This window comes from Xyrauchen texanus, chromosome 10, assembly GCF_025860055.1.
Source record: "Xyrauchen texanus isolate HMW12.3.18 chromosome 10, RBS_HiC_50CHRs, whole genome shotgun sequence".
NCBI lineage: Eukaryota > Metazoa > Chordata > Actinopteri > Cypriniformes > Catostomidae > Xyrauchen > Xyrauchen texanus.
In genome coordinates, this window is record NC_068285.1 from 40,000,747 (window position 1) to 40,019,845 (window position 19,099).

The window sequence follows — 19,099 nt, forward strand, 5'->3', positions numbered from 1 at the left end:
TTCCCTAGCACTGCAGCAGTCAGATTTGCATGGGCAAGCACAACTTTTTCTTCAGAAAACCAAAAAAATCTATGTAAAAAATCTGCATTCCACAAATTTCCCTTCACAATTAGCACAGAAAATCTAAATAAAAATGAGCTGATTCTGCATGGGGCCTAATTATCACTGCAGATCTTTTAAACTACCAATGCCTGTTTTTTAAAGTAATATTCCGGGTTCAATTCAAGTTAAGCTAGACAGCATTTATGGCATAATATTGATTACCACTATCTTAACCCTCTGGGGACGCGCCGGCACATCCTGCTGGATATATTCGTCATTACAGCGGAAACAACTTAAAATACTCCGTAATTTTGGGGCATACAGATAAGTATAAGACACCATTAGAGACTATAAAGGGTCTACTTTTATTTGTGTACACTCACAATAACAACAAAACCTTGTGCATTTGTAAAATAAAGAAAATAAAAAGGGTGAGCTTTAAGCAGTCTCCGTGTTTGCGAGCATATTTCTGAAATATGTCACGAAAATGAACTGAAACTCTGCGAATATTTATCACACAAACATGAAACATATGTCTAAAGAAAGCTTAAGATTTCTACTTTTAATGAAAACAATTGAAATTTAAAACAAATATTCTCCTGCAATGCAATCTGTATGCGCGCCATTCATACGCTAATGTGCTGAGATGATCAAGGCAAATGGTAAACGCCCCCAACAGTGATGTTTGATGTAAACACAATTCATTCATTTTACTGCACATTCACATTCATTCTCTTTCGGTCACATCCCTCATTGATGGGCCCAGGAGAGGGGTCTTTTTTATCCTCAGGTGTGAATTACAATCAATATTCATTATAGTTCAGGCCTCCTCGCATATGACCTTTCTAACAAAAGTTAAATTACTATATTGTTTTGTATGAACGAGTGATCAGGATGGTTTTCACATCATTTTGTTGCAAAAACTCTAGGCTACAAGATCCAGCTCTCAAAAGGCTTGTGGACAAATGTTTAGTATGTGTAATATGTCCTTATTTCAATGACTTAAAATGTGTTTTTTTCAAAAACCACGCATAAACATTATTTTCTCAAAAATACAAACATGTACACACATGTTGCTCCTATATTATTGTAGCCCAATTTGTGCCAACTTTAGCCATTAATGTGTTTTTAAGCAACTGAAAAAAGCATAAATGTCAAGGCATGTCAAAACCTCTCCAGGGCCCAAAACACCCTCAGAACCCAGAGGGTTTAAAAAACTGACTACTCATTATCCAGCCTAATACAAGACTACTTTCCAAATAAATTAATAAATAAATGTACATGAAACGTTGAAAATACAGTATGTATTAGCTTACCTGTAGAGATCTCACAGTGATCTGAAAAGCAGGAAAGATGGCTTGCAATACCCGGATGTGCAGTCTGATATGTGGATGTGCGGTTGTTACAGAGTAAATATCAGACTTCTAGATGGCGCCATTGACCAATCAGAATAGAGTCTTCCAGAGAGCCACGTAACAGTGTGCTAACCTAATTGTTCTATCAAATTTTAACAATTGTATTGAAATGATGATGCAATGCCACAAAACCTAAAATTATTTAATAAGATGATCTAAACAACATTACAGCTCAAATATTACATACATTTTAACAGAAGAATTTATAAAATTATAAGCTTCACATTTCTTACTTTAATCTCTCCAAAAATTGTTTTTTGTTTTTAAGAAAACGAGGGAGTCCAAAAATGTTTTTGGGAAATCAACATAATGTCCCAAATGATGTCAATTAAACTTAACTTGAACCATATTGAACCTGAAATAGTCCTTCCCTGCCTGCATGCCTGGGAATTGTAGATGGCATATACAATTTGTGGAATGCCATAAACCACAAGAGAATAGCACTATTTAGCTAATACATGGAGACAAATCTAAACTGTCTGAAAGTTAGACTCAATATGATTAAGTACAGACCAGTGAAAGTATAAATAAAAACAAAAAAACATGATGGTTTAAAAACCATTACAATCAATATTACTAGTGTTTGCTAAAGCAAGCATCGTTATTACTATTTCTCATACTTAAGAGTTTGGGATTTGATCAAACCCATTAACCCAAGTATTACATCTTGGCATGTATCTCACCCCACAAAGTTTGTGCAACAAGAAAAACACCTCAAACCTTCCAAATTGTTTAAAAGAGGTGCGCTACTGCTTAAAGCGATCAGTCATAGAATTTTTGCCTTGGACAATAAAACAACACAAATATTTAGTTATATTTTATAAGAATTAAATGATACATTGTTATTGTGTTAAAACAGTAACATTCAGGTTCACAGTCCATAATAAACAAAAGGGTTGCTGACATTTGATTTCCACACACTTCCAATACTCCCCCATAATGCATGTCTCCAACAACAAGTGACTTTTTCACAGAACAATTCCTCCAAGCATCCGAGAGCGATCCGTCAACTGGATGCGTGGCAACATGGTTCCTGTAACACCGGAAACAATACGGACATTATGAAGGAAACTGGGTGTATGCTGGCACAGAGCAGCACTGGGCTTCTATCCTGATCTTTAACAAGTGCCAAACCCTGTGCCACATACACAGCCAACCGAAGAACCAGCCACTTCGCACTTCAAAACAGGGAGAGAACCTTCCAACAAAGAAAACACTTTCAAATCCTAAATATTTTACCAAAAGGGCAGAACACAGACGTTACCATTGCAACATAAACCTTTTCCAATATTTTTGGTCTTTTCCTCACACAAAACGATCATATTTCTTTAAAATACTTAGAATTCTGCACTTAAGTCATTTGGACTTTAATTATGGTGTTTTTTTAGTCATTTTTGGAGCTCAACAGCATCCATAACCATTTACTTTCACTATATGGAAAAGAGTTATGTGAATATACTACTAAACTTCTCATTTATGTCTTCAAAAATTAACACTCGCCAAACACCAAATGTGTTCTCAGCATCTTGCACATGAGTGTCACGTTTTTAAGACACTATGTCAAGTTAGAATGAACAGGTAACCAATGAAGTGATGCTAACACAGGCATTATATGCTCCCTCTTTTTTGTCCCAGTCAAAAAACGGGCTGCGGCATTCTGTACCAACTGTAGACGCGAGAGTGAGGACTGGTTTATTCCGGCATACAGAGCATTACAGTAGTCCAGCCTGGTTGAGATAAATGCGTGAATGACGATCTCCAAATCATTAAAAGTAAGAAACTTTTAAGCTTGCAAAGCCCCTTTAGCTGGCTCTGACTACAGAATGTATTTATCAAATTTTAATTCAGGATAAAAAATCATTCCCAGGTTTCTAACATGGTCACGAGTATTTTCTTGAAAGGGACCCAGGGAAGGGCAAAATTTTTCTAACTGCTGTGGGGGCCAAACAAAATGACTTGTCTTTTTGTCAGTCTTTTTGTGGTTCAACTGGAGGAAATTATCATCCATCCAACCTTTAATATCATTTAAACATGCTAACAAGGTGGAGACTGAATCCAAACCCGTTTTTAGAGGAAAATAAAGCAGTGTATCGGCATATCAGCGTAGATATGAAAGGAGACCTTATGATACTCAAAAATATAACGAGAGGGAGCATGTATAAGGAAAATAATGTTGGACCCAGAATAGAGCCCTGAGGCACCCCACAGGTAATGGGAGCTGTACTCGATGAAAAGTCACCAATTTCCACCGAAAAACACCTATTAGTGAAATAAGACAGAAACCACTCTAATGCAGCATTACAGATACCGACCTCGAGATTTAACCTCTTTAGAAGGATACGATGACCCACAGTATCAAAGGCTGCACTTAAATCCAGCAATACCAGGATGGCACAGTTACCAGAGTCTACGGATAGTAAAAGGTTATTTACTACTCTTGGAAGAGTCAGTACTGTGTTTAGCTCTGAAGCCTGACTGAAAAGGATCCAGAATATCATTTGAAATAAATAAGGAGATAGCTGGTTTAAAACAACCCTCTCCAATACTTCAGACAAAAATGGCAATTTTGAGATGGGTCTATAGTTGTTGGAGCCATTAATAATAGAGAGCACAGTAGGTGCAACAGAATCCAGAACCAGATTGAGCAACTTTGTAGGAATAACATCAAGAGAACAGGTGGTTGATTTCATTCTGGAAATAATGTCCAACAACTCAGAGTGCGTTAAAGAGTGAAAATTAGAAAAGCAGGAAGGACTAGTATTTGAATATTGGAAATTCTGGGGTAACTTCAAAGAAATCTTGGATTTAATGCCAGTGATTTTATTTATAAAGAAGCTACAAAACTTCTCACATGACTCTAAACTTGGATCTGGACCAGCTGCACTAGTAGGATTTAACACAGAATTTAAAGTAGAAAAGAAAATCTTAGCGCAGTGTGAATTTTTTGATGAAATTGGAGAGATAATTTGTCCTTTGCAAAGAAATTTTGCAGAAGTTGATATGAAATTTGTAATTTATCCCTTTTCCATTTCCCTTCTGCATTCCTTCCGTAAAGCTCGAACATCATTGTTAACCCAAGGCTGTTTTCTTGGTTTTGAGAGGGGCAACTACATTTAAAATCGCTGTACAGGAGGTATTAAAGCTCTTTACCAACTCCTCAACATCTAAAAACTGTGCTGTCAATGCATTACTACCAGCTAGAGAAGTTGGAAAGATATCCATAAAGTGTATTGGGGTTAATAGACAGGGAGAGCTAAGTAGAAGGTTGATTAACAGGATATGAAAAAGAAATCAAACAGTCAAACATAACCGGCCATCATTTACAATGATGTTTGTAATGGAAACCCCTGGTGATAAGACAAGATCTAGTGTATGACACAACTTGTGTGTAGGACCCGAGATAGATTTAGTGAGATTAAAAGAGTCTAAAAGTTGTACAAAATCTTTTACAAGAGGCTTTGAAGGACAACATAAATGTATATTAAAATCGCCAAGAATCAGCAAGTTATCAGAGCTTGAAACAACATAGGATTAAAAAGTCTGAAAACTCCTTTAAAAAGCCATTGTTTGATTTCGGCGGTCTGTATATCAGAGCACAAAGCAAAGGACTAGTTAGTTTGACTTTACATATTAAAACCTCGAAGCTAGTGTAAACATCAACTGGCAAGAGCCTACATTTAAACAATTCCTTAAAAATAAACGCAACGCCCCCAACCCGGCTGGAAGTTCTAGGGCAGCTGAAGAAGTTACAGTTTGCAGGGGAGAGTTCAGATAGAGGAATTAGCTCATTTGTCGTGAGCCAATTTCAGTAATAAATAAAAAGTCCAGGTTGTTTGATGTGAAGAAATCGTGTAATAAAAAATTGTTTGATACCGATCTTGCATTTATCAAAGCCATTTTAATTTCCACCAGATTGTTTTCTCTCGGTGCAGAGCTGAGCAGGGACGTCTTTGGAAGTGACCGTAGTAAATTCAAATTTGCGCTGCACCTAGACATAAAACGACACCACAATGATCGCTCAGTGGACCATATAACAGGAATATGATCTGATAAAGCAGTGGTAGTTGAACGTGAAGAGCAAGCACCTCGGTGAACATATCGTGAGCGCCGGAGAACCCTCAATCTGTGCACCATGTATAAATGTCTGAACACAGGTGCGACACTGACCGATTGTTCAGCCGCAAAAGTTCTGGGAATGTAAAAGTAATTGCCATACTACTAGAGGCAGGTGAAGAGAAAACGTAGGAGGAGTATCGTTCACTATTCCAAGAGACAATACTTACCAGAACAGTCAAAAGAGGCCAGCAGACGGAGTACAATGTCATAGTCGAAATTCCGTGGAGATATTCACTCAGAGAACCAGGTCCAGAGGAATTGTTTTTCCCATTCTCCCTTTTGTGGTGGAAACTCTGATGAAGTGGATGCGATGCCAAGGTATCCCAATTAAAGACTTGCAGTAGTAATCCACAAAACGGATCAAGTTGTAGCTGCACAGCAGCAGCAACGAACCAAATCCCAGGTTGGCTATAACACAGATTGCAATCTGCTTGTTTGTTTATATAGTACAGATCAAGATGAGATTATTTTGGCCAGGAAAGAATTATCGGTTATCCCCAACTTGAAAACACCACATGACAGTAAAAACTTCTGAACAAATACAATCAGTAAAATAAAACAATAAAACAGAGCAGCGGCAGACAACTAAACTTCCGGTTGAGTGAACGCTGTGTTCACTAAATCGGAAGTTTCGTCGTCTGGTTAAGGTTTTGCTCGTGTGATATATGTAAAGGAGAGAGAGTTCAGGAGTGAGTAGGCAGCAGGCATACATGCACAAATCACCACGCACCCCACCGAGAATGAGAACCACATTATAGCTCCCACGAGGAAGTTATCCCATGTGACTCTACCCACCCTAGCAACCGGGCCAATTTGGTTGCTTAGTAGACCTGGCTCGAGTCACTCTGCCTTTTACTCTCTGAAATACCCAGGCCCCCGTTATTACATTACTCATCGCAAAACCGTACCATTCCATGCTGATCCTGGCCAGCTGGCATGGTTAATGTTTCTTTTTTCCCCACTGTGTCATGTAACGGATCCGTCTTTTGGCAACGCCGTGAGAGGTAAACATTGGATCAATTGCGGTGCACTATAGAGGATGATCACATATTCCAGTTTTTAGGACTGCTTTTTACCCTGGTTTTACTCTGCTAACATACAGCAACGACACGGACCATGTGGTAAAACGGAAAGAAAGAGAGAAAGGCACTAGGTATTCCATCATTTGCTGAGGGCTTGTGTTTGCCACTGGACATGAACATGCAGAAAGGTAAAAGTTCACAGAGAAGCTAAAAAGGATATTTATTGAAAATGTATTAAAATATTATACAAGTATAATATGAAAATAGAATATGTGAATATATCAATGTATTTTTTGTTGAAATGAGCTAGTAATCTACATCCCTGGTGGAAAAAGTTACACAGAAAAATAATTGTTGGCAACAATATTAGTTAAACCATAATAATAAAATCAAAGATACACTAAACGAGTCGCCACATACTAAATCCAGTCTACCTGCACGGTTGAGAATGGTTGAATATGGTTAGCTAACTGTGCCAAGAATTCCAGGCTGAGAAAAGTTTTGTGCCGTGCCGAACCATGCTCCAGTGGAAATGCTACTGTATCCATTACATTACCATGCTCAGAACCCTTAAGCCCGATGGTGGAAAAGTGGCAAATGATTCTTTGAAATCCTAGGCTAAATATCTTCCAAGAGGCAGAGCAACAGCGACTTCATCACAACAGAGATGTCTTCCACTCATGGCCTGGAGACACACAACCCCTTTTTTCTGACTGACCCATGAAAGAAAGAAAAATAACCAAACATTTTGAACAGTTTGCTTTGCTCACAGAATGTGGTCTTTGAAAACCAATTAGCTGTCTTGTGAAAACAGGGGGTGAAAATCAGTCTTCTTAAAAGTGTCATTAGGAATTAGGGAAACAATAAAAGTAGACCGAGTGGCAAGCTGTGTTGCCTTTCTGCTGCATCTCTGGAGTGAAACCAGTGTTGCTGAGCTACTCATGACTGTTGAGTTGCTACGGTAGGACACATGATACTGAAAGCAGTTCGGCCAGAGATCAAATCAATATAACTATCTTCCGTGAAACAAAAGAAGTTTAGCAGATTGTTTATGCTGCTTTTTTCCTCATGAATGAGAAGGACAAGGCTGTTAAAAAAATAATAAAAAGTGCGCTTGTGCGCTCACTGCCAGATCGAGATTTAAGTTTTTCAATCTTTGTGTTAGATGAAAATCGAATGTGTTGCAGGGTTCGCAATTTTTTTAACGACATATGAGACAACAAAGTCTGTTTAGCTTCAGAAGAATTGGTATACAGTGTTTAACTTACATGGACTACTTTAATGATGTTATTTTCTAGGGATGCACCAATGAATCGGACACGCTATTTATCGGCCAATTATTGGCCAAATTAAAACCAATGGCATACTGTAAAATGTATGAAAATGCTAATATGAAAAACAGATGGGTTTATTTATGACTATTAAAAATTATTTGATTAATAAGTTTAATACTTTTTTGTGTAATATCAATTCAAACAAAATAAATGAACCTGAAAAAGAACTCATTTGTAATGTTCCATCATCATAAAGAGTTCTATTGTTTAGAACAGTAAAAACAGTTTCAGAAGTGCAAAATAGCCCCCCCCCAACACCTCTTTCATCATTATATTTATCTTTTCTTTCATCTTTTTTTAATCTTGTATTTTTATTTATTTATCTTGTATTGTATTTATCTTTCATTGTGGGTATCTTCAAATTTGGGCCTTTCAAATGTTCTATGAAAAGGTTTTCAACTTTTTTATTGTTAGAAACGTAAAATACATTTTGTACATCTTTGTACATTTTTAAAAAGCAGCTAATTCCAAAGCAAAAAAAGTGATCTGATGACAAAATAAGGTGAATGTCAAAATGTTGGCATCTGAATAATCGGTCTCTGCAAAAAAATTAGAAGCATGAACAAATTATTTTGTTTTACCGAAGAAATAAAATAATTTGAGTTGAAACGGCATGAGGGCGAGTCTGTAATTACAGAATTTAAATGTTTTGGGTGAACTAACCCAAGAAGTACTCGTGCTCTGAATCTGTAAGCAAGAGATTTGAATTTAGCAATTCAGAAGAGAGATACTTATTATTGAATACTTGACTTGAAGTTCCTCTAGCTCACGTCCAGTTGCGGTCGATCACGTAGCCAGTACGCTGCTGTAGGTGCTACAGGCTTTCGAACATTGTTTAAAATTTCCCGCCAACATTGCTTCTTGGGGGTCACTTCTTTTGCTTCTGCTGGAGTGAGTATTCAATTTATCAGATCTTCTTCAATTTGCTTCACCCATGTTTTCTTTGGTGCTTTTCGTTGTACTTTCCAGCCATCGGGGCGCGATCTCCAGAGGAGCCGGTTAGGAAGGTGGTGCGGAGGTATTATTGAATTCATTAAGCATTGTGATGTGCTTAGAGAGAAAAAAAAAGGACATTTAAAAGGCGCTTTAAGTGATTTTTTTTCAGAATAAATAAAGTTACTTGGGAGTCATTGGCTCCTAAACTGAAACATTAAAGAGCCAAATGGCTGTTTTTAGTAGCCAAATCACAGATTTTCTCGATTTAGATTGCTGTTCAGAAACAAGATAGAAAGCCAAAGAAAAGTATGACAGTTGATAACCCATTCATCTAATGGCTCTACCATTCATCTAATGGTTCACACAAATGTTCCTTTTGGGCAATTCATGAAAAAGACCCAGTTCAAAAGAGTCATTTGTTCACGACTCTCTCACGCTGGGTTTGTTGTTGCGTGCGGTGCGGGGCTTGTAATCACAACAGAACGGGTGAAAAGCGGTGCGAGACACACTGCTGCACGCTCTAAATATGTATTCAATAACTCACAAGGTAATATCTGATGAAACAGTATATGAACACACACAACCCGACTGTCGATGATTGAATTTGACAATCACAAGTACAAACAATGCTGCTCTTTTGCTCTGTTTTGATCTCAAAATTATCTTTGGAGGGCAGGGTTTTGGAATGAGGGATTGTGGCTAATTTAACAATTTTACATTATGATACGTGGTAGTCAAATAAAAAAAGCCTTCATTGTCATCATTTACAGCAGGTGTGCTCACACTTCTATGTAATGAGATCTACTTTTACATCATGTTATTGCAGCAAGATCTACCACGAACAACATATACATGGTAGGGCTGCAGCTAACGATTATTTTGATAATTGTTTAATCTAACGATTATTCGACTATTCAGCGATTATTGCAACAATTTATCATTAGCTTTTAACCGATTATTCTGCTTGTGTCCCGACTTAAAAGATTGTATTAAACGTCTTACTAACAATAAAGAGGGAAAAACAAATCATCTTTTATAAATACCTCTAAATGACATTCACAGAATTAAAGGATAAAAATTCTTCACTAAAGAAACTCACTGCAAAAAAATCCTATAGTTATCAAGTGTTTTCATCTTGTTTTCCATTTAAAATGTCTAAAAATCCTTAAAACAAGATACATTTAATTGAGAAGCAACATATAAGATATTTAGACTTGCTTTAAGAGGATGGATCTTAAATATACAGTAAGTGTATTTTGTATATACGTGTATTTTTTCACTTGGTTAAACTTCTGCGAGTGCAGTAAAGACAAAATATACAAGATATATTCTCTGAAAGCTAGTATAAATATCTTATATGCTGCTTCTCAAGTGAATGCATCTTTTTTTAAAGGAATTTTTGCAATTTTAAAATATTTGTATTTTTAATATTATATTCAACACTCTCAGATAACCTGCATTCTTAAACATCGGGGTGTTTCCTTTAAAGACGCTCTGACATGCCAGTTTTGCTCCAGCTCCACTTATTCACAACGAGAGTGCTTCTGTATTTACTTATTGGATATTTTTGTATAATTCCCTCATACTTTGTGATCTACATCACCTGAAGCTGTTTGGAAAGTTTAGAGTGCATCTGGACTGTGAGCTGTGTAATTCTTCCTCTCCTAAGTCAGGCAGGAGGTGCAGTGCTGCTCTCATCATTAGAGTTTAAAGTGATCTCATGTTACTTTAAATTAGATCAAACGACAATGAACATTTTTGTTGACAATTTTTTTATTGTCGACGTCATCGACAACGTCGACTAATTGTTTCAGCCCTAATACAAGGTCACAATACCAAAATGTCAGTAGTCTGTAGTGAAATATGATTTTTGACATCAGCTTCAATATCACACCTAACAACAACTAATTTGTTAAGAATTGTTTAAGTTCTCAAATAATATGGCCTATTTCACAGTAGTAAACTATCAAATTAAAATAACAATAAAAAGCAATGAATAAAACAAATTAAAAACACTAGAACAAAATACAAATTAAGAAAAGGGGGCTTTTTAAACAGCTATAAATGTTTTTAACAACAGTATCAATAAATCAAGTAAACATTCACAATGAAATGTGGCATATAACTTTATTATTTATAATATATTGTATTATAATATATTAATACTTTAACTACTAAAGTTATCCTGTCAAGAGCAGTGAGTGTTTTCTTGTTATGGTTATTTGATTAATATTAACAACACAGAGACAGCAGCAGTTTCATTAGATCATAACACTTACAAGCTCAACGTTCATTCACTTAAGACATAACTTGCTGTCTACATGAATACCTCACCAAGATGGGCATTTTGGTGAAATTTTGAAGTGTATTTGACCGTTTAGGCATGCATCTGCATTAGCGTGAGTTCTCTGAGCACACGCGCATGTATAGCCCGCACACACACACACACGCCTTCTGTCAGTAAAACAGCACACAGCAAGATCGCGCTGGATTATTTTCAACAGCAAAATAAGACTATGTAAAAGCGTTGTAAGTGATAAAGTCCTAGGCACAAATATAGCCAATTATATTATCATTACTGACATTTTAATCAGGCTACTTCTCCGGTCAGACAAGCAAAATTCTCTTTCACTTGCCCCTTAAAAATATTCACTTGTCCTGGACAAGCAGACAAGTGTTAATGTCGAGCCTGGGAATACATCAGACAGTGGGGAGTTAACACTACAGCTAATTACCAAGTCCTTTATTTAACTCTGCCAGTTTCAGCAATGATGACAGATCACGGCTTTCCTGTCAGCTGCCCAAAAATGCAAAACAGTGGTATCTGCAACCTGCCCAGTTGCATTCTAAACTCAGACTCACCGTTTGAGCCATTTCAAATCCTTTGTGTAAAAAAAACCCAACAAACATACACATATAACAAGCATCTATCTAACCTTCTGTATTTCACAACAAACCAGCTCAAAACACAGTAAAAAAACTACTTTGCTGTTGCAATCAAAGAGGCATTATAAAAAAAGCCGGAGCAGAGCGAGGTGCAGCCACCCAGCTCAGCCCAAACCACCAGGCGGATCAGTGAGAGTCCAACTCGCTTCCTTTAAAGGAAATATCCCACAGCTGTGTAAACCAGGGGGGCTTATTCCAAAAGGAACTACCCATCACATGATGGGGCGGGGGGAGCTGAAAGAAGGAAAAGCTTGGGCCTGCACCGAGAGGGCGCACCACAAACTCATCCGAAGAAAGTTGGCCACAGTTGGAAGATGGAAATCTATGAGTAGTATGGAGATTTAAAATTGTATCGAATCTCACAGAAGCTATTGATTGAAGGTATTGATTCCGGCAGAATCCCCCTCTGCCCTGAAAATTGGTCGTAACTACATAAAAAAAAAAAAAAAAATAAAGTTTTTGTAGCATATTATCTATATATATAAAATACCATTTATTACAACAAAACTCTTCTGGAATTTATTTTTTACACTACATGTTTTAAAAACATCCAGTCATTGAGTCAGATGTTACAGCCATCTACATATGCGACTACGTGACTAAAATGTCTTTTATTAGGCTGTGGTGATTAAATATTAAGATTTCACTCGCCAGTTGCATTAGGTAGTGGAGAAGAACTAAAATCCATTTTCGGAATAAAAAGCAGGTGATTATGAAGCTAGATTCAGTCTTTTACAGCGTGTTGTGTCTCGTGAGTGTATACTCTTAAGGAAATGTACCTTCTTTGGCTACACTTTTCCATGGACTGTCAGTACACAGACCAGTAATGCGCCTGCCCTGTTGAATGGCTGTTGGAAGGGAAAAGTGTCGCAAAACTCAAGAGCTTGTAGATTTAAATTTGAGACAAGCAAGTCAATACTTTTTATGGATGCAAAAGTTTTATTTTGGCTCATTCAGTGTATTTTGTGACCAAAGATGAGATCAAAGATGTGATCAAAAGGTAAAAATAAACATTAATTCTAGTAACACATTGCACGGATGAGGTAAGAACAACTACAACTTCTCTTGTTAACGTGCACTGTGCTCATTCAACCGGAAACACTTTCACAAGGAGCAGCCATTGGCTTAAAGAGACAGTACCAATTTAGTGCGTGTTATTCGTGTCAATGTAAAATAAATGTAAATCACACAAGTGCATATAAAAACATACTACATTTTGTTGTAAGTGTAATAAATATGTAAATACTAGGGCTGGGCGATATCTCTTAAATTATATTTCGATATTTTTCAGCCCATTGATGATATTCGATATATATCTAGATAGCTATGTATTTGCTCTAAAATGGCTCAAAAGTATGTGTGTGGTTTTGTTTTTATCAGAGGAACCATCATTTCATCCAAACTGCCATTGTAGCCAAGTAGATTAAATATTTTAAAAGACATTAAATAAAAATCTAATAATTCGATTTTCATTCATTAAAAATAAGGGAGATTGAAATTCAATTATTTTCAATGATTTGCACTTTATATTTCATACACAATGATACCTAGTAGCTTAATAAAAAGCATTATTTACCTTCAAATGATTTTACATTGATTGATATAATATAATGCTCAGAGTGTCACGGGTTTGACACCGACCGTGATTATCTGTCTTTAAATCAAAGCCTTTTGTGGATTAATAATCACATATGGCCGACTTGCCATTTTGATTAATTGTGCAGCACTGAAGGATTGTAAAATGATTGTACTGATGCACTCTTTATGAAACCGTATATGGCTAAATTAAAGCACATTCAAATCATCACAATATTGGTCAATTTTACATTGTCGGCAAAATGATCTAGATTATATCATTAATATTCGATATATCACCCAGTCCTAGTAAATACATCAATATTTAAAAGGTACAATCATACATTATGAAATATTTTAAATTCAGAAAACACTGTAAATATTACAGAATTGATCAAGTAGGCTCATGCTGCATTTATGCAAGGGTTTGGTAAAAAAAAAATATTGTATAGTAGTTTTGATTATAGTAGCACTTGAATTATAATAATGTAATTATAAAAATCACAGCCTAATTGTTATGCGTTTAATTCTATATTAATTATTAGGTTCCAACTTTGTTAATATTTTGTTAAAAAAATGTGAACGACAGCTTGAAGCATTATTAAAAATGCATGACACCATATGAATTGACAGAATGTGGAATTTGTACATTTTGAAGAAACAAAAAAAACTAAAATGATATTACAGTGATGACCAGTGAAATACAAAATAAAATGTAAAATCCTGCATATTATATTGTGTGAAGTCATATATATATGAATACAAATAAATAGATATATATTTATACACTTTGTAAAGTTTTGAAACACACTCTTTTTTTTCACATTTTAGAATAATAGTAAAGTTATCAAAACTATGGAATAACATAAATGGAAATATGGGAATTATGTTGTGACTAAACAAAATCCCAAATAAATAAAAACTGTGTTATATTTTAGCATCTTCAAAGTAGTCACACTTGCCTAGAATTTGCAGAAATGTACTCTTGACATTTACTCAACCAACTTCTTGATCAATCACCCTGGAACACTTTTTAAACAGTATTGAAGGAGTTCCCATCTATGTTGGGCACTTATTGGCTGCTTTTCTTTATTATTTGGTCCAAGTCATTAATTTCAAAAACTTTTTTTTTTTTCTAATTAAATAAATTAATCTGATGGAACAATTATATTTTTGTCAACAAAACTAATTTCAAACATTTAAGCATACGCCTTAAGATCAAAAGATTTTTTAGATCATGAGAAACATTTCAGGCAAGTGTCTCAAAACTTTTGACCGCTAGTGTGTGCGCGCATTATGAATACCGCTTCAGTACCTCTTTTGCTTGTAAACAGCAGTATGAATGCAGATCGCACCAGTTAAATCGCACATCTGAGCCCAGCCTAGTGTGATCACACCGGTTTGATCATACGTGCAAAAGGGTTAATATCTTTTTCAGTTTTCAGTTGCATTTTTTCAGCGACACTTACATGTCGTCAAAAGTAAAAACAAAAATATACTAGCTAATGGTGATTCTTTCATGTCTGTAGAGAGTTGTGTTTATTCAGTTACCACTCTAACAGATTCAGCAAATCATTTGTTTTGACTGATTTAATCTCGAGAGGTTGTAGTGATGGGAATCAAAGGAATTTAACGATTCCAGTTCCAATTCCTCTTAACGATTCTGGTTCATTAACAGCTCTTTTTTTTTTTTTAACAGAACAGATTGTTGGAAATTGTGTGTTTATACAGATATTTAATCACTCATTCATTTTTATTTAATCTGCAAATCAGAAAATAAGAAAGAAGTGATGCAGTCATACAGTCTACGGACGAATGTTCAAAAACATACTGTACACAATGCAGTCTTTTATGAAGCAACACCAAATATTGTCAAGTAATAAGCCATCCGTCGGATTTAAAGTTACACACGCAGTGACGAACACACAAACACTTTATTCAGTAAATCTGACAGAATACAGATTTCATGTTGATTAAGTTTTTATTTCCCCCTTTCGATAAATATTTTACAGTTTATGGCCATTATCAAATGTCAAACTAAACATAGGAACCCAGAAAACTTTATTTACTGAATAAGGCCGCAGGTCTGCATGCTGTCAGTCAAAGCTCAATTGTGAGCTGTTAAAGCCACACAGCTGCACGTCTCTCACCCCGCAAACACAATATGAAACAGGCTTGCCGGAGGGAGAAACCGCTAGTCTTCGCATGTTAAATGATTTTCAGTTATTACTTGAGGAACTGAATTTCCAGTCATTTTATATGGTACGTGGAAAGCGACAAGCTTTTGAGATCTGGGCATTACGTAGCACGAGCAACAATGCCAGCAACCGTAGCTCAATGCAAGTAAAAACATCTCTCAATGATGTTTTTGTCAATGGCCTCATAACACAGACCAATATATACATTTTAGCAATAGGCTACGTAACTTCACCTCAACAACATTATGCAATCTGGGTTATTAAATCATTTTTCTTGATTACTCTCAATGAATCGCCAGATGTCATCAGATTACTCAATAATCAATAATGATGGCCCTAAATTGGACTACTGGCTCCGTTGTATAGTTTTGTGCTTTAGATTCAAAAGATCCGCCTCCTAAGACTCATTTGTTCAGGAATCAGACTGAACAGGTCCCACTATATGTTTTGCGCTGCTAATCCAAAAGCAGTGTTGCAGTCTCTGTCAGTGTCACTGTGAGTATTTCAGCATGACTGTCTGGCAGAATGCACATTTAAAGATGCTGTAAGCGATTTTAGCTTTCTGAAGCTATCACGTGACTGAGCTGTTGAATTAGCCACGCCCCTTTATTCCAAAACCCCGCCTTTCAAAGATATTTTGAGAGAGCAAATTAACAGCACTGTTTGTTCCTGTGGATGTCAAATTCAACAGTGGCACAACAGCGCCCTCAATTGACAAACACTATGAATCACAGCCTCAATGAATCACTTCAAATACAACACTTTGAGAACGAGCAAAATGATTGACAGGTGAAAAGCATCAATGTCCACTGACACATTTTTGTTGACTTTTACAAAGTCTACAGCTGTCACAGAGACCGGTGAGATATCTCAGGACACTTATTTCATTAATTTTCTTTGCATCCTTTTCCATGAAAAAAAAAAGCTTCCAACACCTTTAAGAACTGAAAGTAATGAAAATCATTTGTATTTTTATTTATTTTTTCAATTGCAGTCTGACTAATTCATCAAAAGAAATGGCTCATAAGAATCATTTGTTTGTGAATCGAACTAAAGTATATACTGTATATAGTGTATTTGACTTAGCTGTTGCTACACAAACCAAGATCAAGAAAAATCCTTACAAGCTCTGGTAAATGTGTTAATCAGTGTTAAATATTGATTTTTACCAGTCACATGACTCCACCACACCGTCAGTCAACTGAAAGGTCTGAAACTCTATAAAAACCACTGAATATATCCCACCGGGACCATGTTAAACAACAAAATCTGCATCTTAAGACTAGTTTTTGAACGTCATGGTCGATGCATTGTGAGAGACAAAGATATTAAAATATGCAATTAATGAAATATGCTTAACGCAATGCAATTAATATGTTTTAACATGGTCAAAGCATTTATTCAATGCAAGACAACTTTTTCATTCAGAGAAGGCAAAACATGTCTATGCAGTGTAATGTAAGTTATATACAGTATATGCACATGTATTTCACTATGAGTGTAATCCACACAAATTGCTGGATGCTGGAGATTGTTGGTGCAGTGTAAACTCCTTTTATCAGCCAAGAGCTGGATCTGTTTGACAGTCGCTGCACTTCTATTACTCTATGATTCTAATTAAATGCTGTACAGTAAATTGCCATCTAAAAGCCAGTTTCCTGCCCAGCGTGAAGCAGAGGGGGGAAACTTCAGAGCGTAGTGACTTGAACACTCCTCCCAAACCCTATGGAGATAGAACATTGGAATACTGACATTTCAGGCCCAATGCAGCTTCTGCTCTGGATTGCCTCTGGAGTGTGGAGGAAACAAGGTGACCCCAGTAGGTGTCAGTTTCAGGTTATGTTTTGTTTTGAGTGTGTAGGGCTGAAGGTGGAGGTAGAAACAAGACTTCAGGCCAGGTTGAATGGATGAGATTACAGGAAACTTCCCACCCACAAGGGCAGCAACACACACACATTCCAAAGGAGGGGGAAAACCCTGGCTCCATCAGAGAATGGGAAACACATTTGTTTTGAATGCGCATTTCTTCGAGCTCTGCTCCCTCGCTCAGATCTACTCTGTGAAATCCATTACTAATGCATTTCAGCAGACAGCTGCCAACGCCTGGCATGAAGCTGCCCATGTGAAACTCTATACCGCTAGACACATGAGTGTATAATCCACATACCTCTGCATGCTGGGTCACTTGCCCCCATCTCTGAACACAACGCTTTCATTAACATTTTATTCTCAAGCTTTGTTCCATATGTTGCAAAATTCAAACAGTTTTTAAAGGGAATAGTTCACACTAATCTGAAAATGTTGCCATCATTTACTCCCTTTCAAGTCATTCTAAACAAGCATGAGTTTCCTCCTTGTCAAGAGTACTTTTCCATAGAGTGAAAAGGGGGTGTTAAGCTCCAAAAATGACATAAAAGTACCATTACAGTTCCAATAAAAAAATATTTTACTACAACTTGTAAGCTATATATATATATATATATATATATATATATACACACACACATACATACACACACACATACAGACATACACACACACAGTATAATAATAGTACAAATAATAATAATAAAAATAAAGAAAAAATACAAATAAAAATTAATGGAGGCACCATTACAAGCACCATAAAAGTATTTCAATACAATTTATGAGCAATACTCCAAGTCTTCTGTAGCCATGTGACAGATTTGTGTGAGAGAAACACTGATATTCAAGCCAGTATTCAATAAAAATCTTCTCCTTCATTGCTCTCAAATCTCATTCAATTCAAATATGTCGCATCAGAATGCATTGTGCCAAGTTTGACATCAGACACAAGAGAACCAATGATGTTAGACATCATTATGTCAAATTTGGTGGCATGCTTCATATTAGCATTGACTGCAAGCACATAAAGCTAATAATGTGCACAAGTTGTAAGGGACCACTTTTATGGTACTAGCATTGTGCTTTTTCATGTCGTTTTTTGGAGCTCGAAGTACCTATACTTTTTCATAATATGGAAAACAGCACTCTGGACATTGCGCAATAAATTGTATTTTCTGTTCCAGAGAAGAAAGAAAGTCATTGGGGTTTGGAACGACATAAAGGTGAGTAAATAAACTATCCCTTTAAAAAGTCCCTCAAAAGTTAAACAACATTTAAATGGTCCAAAAGAGATTTCAAAAGGGTTATTTAAGGCTATTTGGTTATCAGTACTGTACATGACAAATGAGTTGATATTTGAAAGAGGGAAAGAAAGGTATTCAGATGGCAGCAGTTGGATAAACAGGATAGAAGTTACTCACCGACGACCATGAGAGTGAACTCAAAGCCCCTCTTCACTGACTTTCTGTACACTTGGTTGGGGAGGTTGGCGAACCCCACGTACCCCTCAAGGTTCTTCTGTTGCTGTAGACCAAAACCAAACACAGTCACAGCCTGCACATCTGTCTGATAAAACACTTCAAATGAGAAACGCGTAGGTTGCCACGCTCAATGACTACATGCAGTTAAAGTTAATTGGCCATTTATGT

General features: G+C 36.3%; 1 protein-coding gene across 3 annotated transcripts in view; it reads right to left on the reverse strand.

Annotated features, from left to right (window-relative positions):
- LOC127650342 (septin-7) overlaps positions 1-19,099 on the reverse strand; it is a 78,111-nt gene that overhangs the window by 39,924 nt on the left and 19,088 nt on the right. For all 3 annotated transcript variants that reach the window (XM_052135695.1, XM_052135696.1, XM_052135694.1), the window contains exon 2: positions 18,872-18,974. In XM_052135695.1, the coding sequence (XP_051991655.1) occupies positions 18,872-18,881 (10 nt within the window). In that variant the 5' untranslated portion in view covers positions 18,882-18,974. The remainder of the gene's footprint in view (positions 1-18,871; positions 18,975-19,099) is intronic.